Consider the following 7789-nt stretch of genomic DNA (forward strand, 5'->3'; position numbering starts at 1 on the left):
TGTGATAAATCATTGAGTATTATATTAAAATTTATTTTTTTGGTATATTAAAATTCATGTTCTTATATATATTACGTGATCAAATTATGATCATTAATAATCATCATCTATTGTATTTTAATTTTCTTTCAAATTTCAGTTTGAAACTGTCAATAATAAGATATAGAAAAGAATATATACAATAAGCGGAAATCAACATCCTATGGTCCCTATCGCTACCAACTCAAATAATAAAGCTAACTATGCGATAAACCTCCACTCTGGTATTCACTTTATTCATTACTTTATACATATATTATAAATAAAAGTGCACTCTCCTGTAGGTTAACACGGTAATAAAATAATGCTTGGTCTTACAGTCTTACTAAACATTTCATTGATGGAGGTGTCAATTCATATTATGTAATAAAATTAAAATAGAGCATATATATCCTCATTGTAATAAACTATATCACATGCTGACATGGAACCTAGTTATTATTATTTTTATTTTTACAATATTTTTTAGTTTAATAAATTAAAAACTAATTTATTATAAATTTAAATTCATTCAAAAATTTATAACTAATCAACAAATTACTATATGCAAAAAAATATTTATTCAGGATAGTCTTAAAACGATAGAGGCTCAATCGCGGCGGCTCGTACGTCCACCTCGGACATGTTGGGTCCCACATAAATGCACTTGTATAAATTCAAGTACCAGGTTTCTCACTTCACCATCACACACAAACACACACACTCTCTATCCAAACACAAATGTTCACATAATGGGAATTGGGGCAACCTTGGACGGAGAATTCCAACTGCTTCTGGTCGCTGACCGGAGCTCCGATAAAGTTGACGAATTCGGTGACAAGCATGTGACTTTTGCCGACCCGGTTTTCGGGTTTTGGGAGGATGTTCAGGTTCCAATAGAAAATTCAGATCAGTTTAATAACTTTCTAGAAGATTACGATGATGAAGAAGAGGAGGAAAAAGAGGGATGCGAGAATTTTTGTTCTGTAGAAATGAATAAGGCTTATTGGGAAGAACAAGACAAGCTTCTTCAGGTAAACAATCAATATAGAAAATAAACTTTTTTTTTATTATTTCAACAGATATTTGTTTATTATGTGATATAATTAATTAAGTTAGAAGAATACTAGAAAATTACGAGAATTTATTCATTTTGACCATTAATTAATTATCAATATTTAAAAATATGAAATAAAATATATTGTCAGATTACTGAACTAAAGAAATTAAATTTAAAAAATTGAGTTGGACCGAAAATAATAAATTTTAATGCCTCTAACATTTTTCATTAGGTTATTTTAATTAAAATTTTGATATTAATGGATCACCGAAAATTTAATATATTTCTACAAACAGGCAACTATACGTAGGACAAGCTCAATTGAGACAAGAGTAAGACAAGCTACGAAGGAGGCTCTAAGAGAGTTAAATGTGTCGGATATACAGTGCCGTTGCCGGCGGCTAGCTGAACCGGTGAAGAGCTGCCGGAATTGCTTGCGGAGAGAAATATGCAACCGCCTGGTGAACCTTGGCTACAATTGTGCCATTTGCAAATCCAAATGGACTAGTTCATCAGAAATACCATCAGGTATATAATACATATCCATGAACATATATATAAGCTTTTGTATTTATAGTGTTTAAAAATTTTATTAATTAATTAGCCTTTTAAACATTACAGATTAATCATATTTGTCTTTCTATTACTCTATTAACAATTTTGTCAATAATTATGATAATCTAGAATGTCAATTAAGATCATGTATTTTTTTGGTGACTAATTAAGATCATGTATGATATTTAATAACTTTATTTGGACATAACAAATATAATTTAGGACTAAATTAATAGATTTTTTTAAGAAAATCACTTGGATAGAGATGTCAAAAATATTTTTTTAAAGATATTTTTTAAAAATTAAAATTTAACACATATAATCAACTAATTGTATTATTTTTATTAAAATTAGACCGAACAAATCAGTTTAACAAAAAAATTAATAAATTAAGTTTTGAATTGGTATAAATTAATATTTTTTTATGAAAAATTACTACAATATTTCTATTATAAAACACAACTAAAATATCTCTATTATATATATATATATATTAATTTTAAAAATTTTAAATTCTAATTCTATAACGATAGAGAAGAAAAAGGTTAGAATTTAGGATTCTGAAAGTTAATATATCTAATAAGAATATTTTAGTCATTTTATATAATATGGGTATTGTAGTTATTTTTTATAAAAAATAATATTAATTTAGACAGATTCAAAATTTAATTCACTATTTTTTTGTCAAATTAATTTGTCTGATCTAATTTTGACAAAAATAACATAATTTAAGTAATTATATGTGTTAAATTTTAATTATTAAAAAATATCTTTAAAAAAAGACGTTTTCTGCATTTTTATGAGAGTATCCTTTTTTAAACATATGTCTTGAGCGTCTAGTTAAACATATCAAGTATATATTATGTATGTTATTAGTTAATGTTTTAACTCATTAATTGTTAACAAAACTTATTAATGGAGTAATAGAAGGACAATAGTAATTAATTTATTTATAATTTCTGAAAGATTAATTTAATTGATAAAATTTTTTAAAAATAAATTTAAAGAACGATTATTTTTTAGAGACTAATTAACTGACACTTATAGCCGATAATAACTTCATTAAGTCTTAGCAAAATAAAGTTAAAAATTTCAAGTAATTGCTTTGTTAATTTTTTTTTTCATAATATTTTAGGTGAGCATACTTATCTAGAAGTAACGGATATATCAAATTCTAAAGGAGCAGAAATAAAAGTGGTAATTGAATTGAATTTTCGAGTGGAATTTGAAATGGCAAGAGCTAATGAAGAATACAACAGATTAATTAGCCGATTACCAGAAGTATTCATCGGAAAATCTGAGAGACTAGGGGTGTTAATTAAGATTATGTGCTCTGCTGCTAAGAAATGCATGAAGGAGAAGAAAATGCATCTAGGGCCTTGGAGGAAACACAAGTACATGCAAGCTAAGTGGCTTGGCAATAAGAGCAACAATATTATTAATAGTTCCATAACACCAACACTACGGCATCAAAAACCTAAGGCTTCAATGCTTACCTTTGATTTATTAGAAAATATTCCTAGCATGCACTATGCTGCTGTTGAGGTAGTTGTGTGAGGAGAAAACTATATATATATATATATAGCCATGCTTCTTTAGTTAATTTTTCAAATCATCATAGTGTACTTCGTTGGTTATGTGACTTATGTCAGATTTTGCTGTGGTAGTTAATTAGTAATAAGCTAAAGTGGTGTATTATTAGTTTTTGATGATCCTAATTTTGCAATTGAATCTGAGGATTAAGATATATATATATATATATAAGATAAGGAGATCATCAATAAGTCCAACTCATATATACTTGATGATGAAGTTCTACAAATTTCTAAATTCTTAATCATAATTATTATACTCCATTCTTCTTAAAATATGTTTTTTTCTTTTACATTTTTTTATGGTTTAAATACATTAATTTTTTAATTAAAATAATTAAAAAAATGCTTAGGTTATTTCGCATTAGCATAACTCTCTCAAAAATTAAACTATATATTCTTAACATGGTGAAAGAAGTAACTCATTAGCATAACTCAAATGTTTTTTTTTTTCAGTATACTAGAGAAATAATAGTCTAGAATTACTTATCTAATTTAACATTTGAAATTTTATGCATGTAATCTTTATAATTATAGATTTATTACATATAAAATTATTTAATTATTTTAGCAACAATTAAAAATACAAAATAAAAAAAATTAATATAAAATAAAATAACTTTTGACTACTTTAGATTAAATTTCTATTATCTCCCAAATATTTTTTTTATTGTTTTCGAGTACTTTCTATTTGCTCGCTCAATTGCTAGTAATAAGAGTCCTACACTCGTGTTGTTCTATAGTTTTCAATTAAATGGTTGAATTTGTTTTTAAAAAATTATTTGTTTTTAAATTGGTCTTCGAATTTTTTTAATTAAATTCGTCTTTTAAAAATTTTAAGTTAGTTAAATTAGTTATTTCGTTATTTTTATTGCTAACGGCATCAATATTTATTATGTGACACATTAAATGATACTATACTAACCATAATACACACTCAGTCGTCCTAATTAGCGACTAACATGCATGATAAGTTTATGTAATTAGATTAAATTAATCCCAATTTGAGAGGGCTTTAGATTGAGGGAGACTTTGAGGCATTGAAACCCTTCCATTTGATATTGATTTAATCTAATTTCATAAACTTATCATGTTAGTACGTAGATATAGCATGTTAATTAATATACCATATCAACAAATATTAATGCCATGAGCATGAGCAGTGAAAATGACAAAAGAATTAATATGATCAACTTAAAATCTTTGAAAGACAAATTTAATTATAAAAATTATTCAAGAACTAATTTAGAGAACAAATAAATTTTTAGGGATAAATTTGACCATTTACTCTATATGTCTATAATTTTTTTAATTATTTTAGATATTAAATTAAATTATCAACTATATATTGATATTAAACTGCTATGCACTATTTTCCATTTCTTCTTTCCAACCTCCTTACTAACCAAAAATCAAACTTAACAAATTCTTTTAAAAAGGTTGAGTTTTGAAAACTAAATCTTAATCAAAATGATGAACAAATATTATTAGACTATTGTTTGTGTGATTTGTTTTATTAAGTGTGCAAAAAAATAACTTGATCAAAGCTAATAACCAAAGAAGCATAAAATTTAGCCCAAAACTGATCCGTCCCACATACGCACACAATATAACCTAAACATTGAACATCCATAAACAAAAGTCTCAAACACATTTTTCACCAAAAATTAAAATTAAAGGAAATAAAGAAATGAGCCTAAATCCCTTCCAAATTCATTCGGTGATCTCAAATCAAATCCATACAAGTCACTGAGTTACCAATAAGGTAAACAAAATATTTAATTCATTTGAATTCTTTTTCAATTTCACCAAACACACACTCTCTTCTCTCTCTTTCTTTTCTACCTTTTCACATTAAAACTTAGAAACAAAAAAGAAAAAAATAGAAAGAATTAAAGTTAGGTTTTAGTGAAAATCAAAAAGTGTATTATCAAGTTCAAGCAAGTTTCAAAGCTACATCAAAAGGGAGGATTGCATCTAGTTAGAGCATTTCAAAAGTTATTTTTTTTTTGTTTGTGCTACGTCAAGGGACTGTAAAAAAGTTGCTGAGCCTCAAGTACAAATCAAGCAACCGCAAAAAGAGTAAAATCAAATATATTCAAAAACTCATCAACGACCACAAATTAAACTTGGAGTCAAAGAAAAGATTCATAGTCAAAATCAAAGAAACTTAAAGAAAAAGGATGAAAGAGAATGTAAATTTCATATCAAAGATTTGGCTTTCTCTCTCTCTCTGTTCTGATGACGTCGCTGCAAAGTCTGATACTGGAGAAGAAGATAGCAAAGAGGTTGAAATTGCTTCAACTTTGGAAGATTCACTCTTCTATAATAAAGGTGAACGGCAAAGGGTTGAAGGTAAGAGAGAAAAACAGAACACTAAGTTCGGTTCTCATAGCTACCTGAGTTGTTCTAAGTTCTTCTCCTTTATGGTTTTCTTGTTGTATTTCTTTTTCTCAGTTTAGTCTGTCTAAGTCTCATTAAAAAAAGGCAAACATGATGAGGTTTGTAAGAAAAACCTAAAAAAGGCAGTAAGTTAAACTTGGAGAAAAAGCCATATAATTATCTAAAAAATTCTTTATATGTATTTCTATTTTGTATCATGATCTTGAGAGGATTTCCTTACAAGTTGGGTTAGTACTTGACTGTTGAAAGCTAGGTTGAATTCTAGTCAAATTCAAATTGGATTAGAATCTGGATTTGTATCAGATAGGATTGGTAGATCCTAGAAAGAATTGGTGAATGTAATCCATTGAACGATAGTGAAATTCTGTCACAGTTGATGTAGACTACATTGCACTAAGTAGTTGAATCATGATACATCTGTGTGCAATTCTCTATTCTCTACTCTATTTATGTTTTTATAATTTAATTACTTAACAGACAAAAAGAAAAGTGTCTCTTAATTAGATAGGAGATAAAATAAAAATATTCTCTCAAGTTCTCTTGCTAAAGTTAAGTTAAAAAGTCACTAAAAAAGAAAGTTAAGATTCAATCCTCCTCTCTTAATCATTAATAATTATCAAAATATTATTAAATAAAATAAAATAAACTAAAAAGCACGATCGTTTCTAGAGCTAGTATTTTATAAATAAAATAATAAAATATTATAATTATATTTTATTTATAAATCTTGATATTAAGAAATAAATTAAAATAAGTCGATAAACAAATTACAAAAATATACACGTGGATCATATATAACAGAAGAATGATAGTATTTCTTTTATCGGCATGAGGCATATTTGTAGCCACAGTCGCATTTTACAACTAATTCATATCAAGTTCAAACTAATCCTACATTTTTAATTAATGAAAAATTGTACGGTTTTAGGGTGTTTTAGTTTTGGAAATGCTAGAGATTTTTTTTATTTTTTATTTACTCTGGGTTGGTTTAGTTAAGGAAGGCTATTGCTTTTGGGTCAATAAATTTTCTAAAGCAGAAGGCATGTTTTCTAAAAAAAGAATTGTTACCACTTACTACCCTTTTTGCTCCCTCTATTTGGGATATGACTTGGGCAGTTGGGCCTTTTGCCATTCATTATGGATGGAAAGAGCTTACAAGATTGAAGTCCAACCAAAAATACAAACAAGACAAAAATAAAAGCGACAAAGTGAGGTCAAATATTACACCCTGAAATAAAAAATAAAAAAAGTGAGGTCAAATACAATATAAAAAAATAAAAAATTAATTTTTAATTAGTCTATGAATTAACTTTAGATTTTAAATTAATAATTCAAAATTAAAAATTTATGATTTAATAAGATCTAAAATTTAAGATAAATAAAACAATTAAAATATTACTGTTATTAAATTCGGTAAAGTTCGATCGTTGCTAATTTGCTATGTTGTTATGGTTCTGGACCATTTATGCAAACCGGTCAAATCTGGTTTGTTGGTCAAACTAAAGAAAAACCGCTCTGAACTAGACCGATGGGTTCTAAGTTCTAAGTTTAGCAAATGGGGATTCGAAGGCAGAGAATTTTTTTCGTGGAGATGGGATGGGGACTAAAATTTTTCATTCTCTCTTATTATTCCACTTAGCGCTGTTTTGAAACCCCAACTCTTTAGAAAAGTTCAAAACTCCCAATCTTTTATAATTGTGTCCACCCATAGCAGCATACCCTCTCGTCAGTCGTTACCGGTCACTCTTCCTGCTCAGTGTTTATCCCCTTATGGACTATGATTTGTTATGTTGTATTTCTGGACTTATAATCTTAGATAAGATATGTTTGTAATAATATTTTTTAGTTTGTTTTTTTTTTTAATTTTTCACTATAATTTTCATATAAATGTTCAACATAGGAAGATGGGGAATGGGTTCTGCGAAGAACACGGAGAACACGAGAAATAGAGATGGGAACGATTATCCTCCTATGGCGGGGATCAGGACGGGGATGGGGATCAATTCTGGAAGCGGAGACGAGAGTAAGGAGGCATCCCTCGCCCTTGCCCTCGCTCTACCCCATTGACATCTTATATAGACAATTAGGCATCGAAGTTACCACATGTTTTTTTTTTTTTGTTAAATGTATTGTTTTTACATAAATATATTATATACATGTA

General features: G+C 27.6%; 1 protein-coding gene across 1 annotated transcript; it reads left to right on the plus strand.

Moving 5' to 3' along the window:
• Positions 1-738: 738 nt before the first annotated feature.
• On the plus strand, positions 739-3303 carry LOC107462127 (uncharacterized). Its single transcript, XM_016080694.3, has 3 exons — positions 739-1052; positions 1375-1606; positions 2769-3303. Exons 1-3 carry the CDS (start codon positions 771-773, stop codon positions 3188-3190), a joined length of 936 nt encoding a protein of 311 aa, XP_015936180.1. The 5' UTR covers positions 739-770; the 3' UTR covers positions 3191-3303.
• Positions 3304-7789: the final 4486 nt, after the last annotated feature.

The sequence above is a fragment of the Arachis duranensis genome, chromosome 8 (assembly GCF_000817695.3).
Source record: "Arachis duranensis cultivar V14167 chromosome 8, aradu.V14167.gnm2.J7QH, whole genome shotgun sequence".
Lineage (NCBI taxonomy): Eukaryota > Viridiplantae > Streptophyta > Magnoliopsida > Fabales > Fabaceae > Arachis > Arachis duranensis.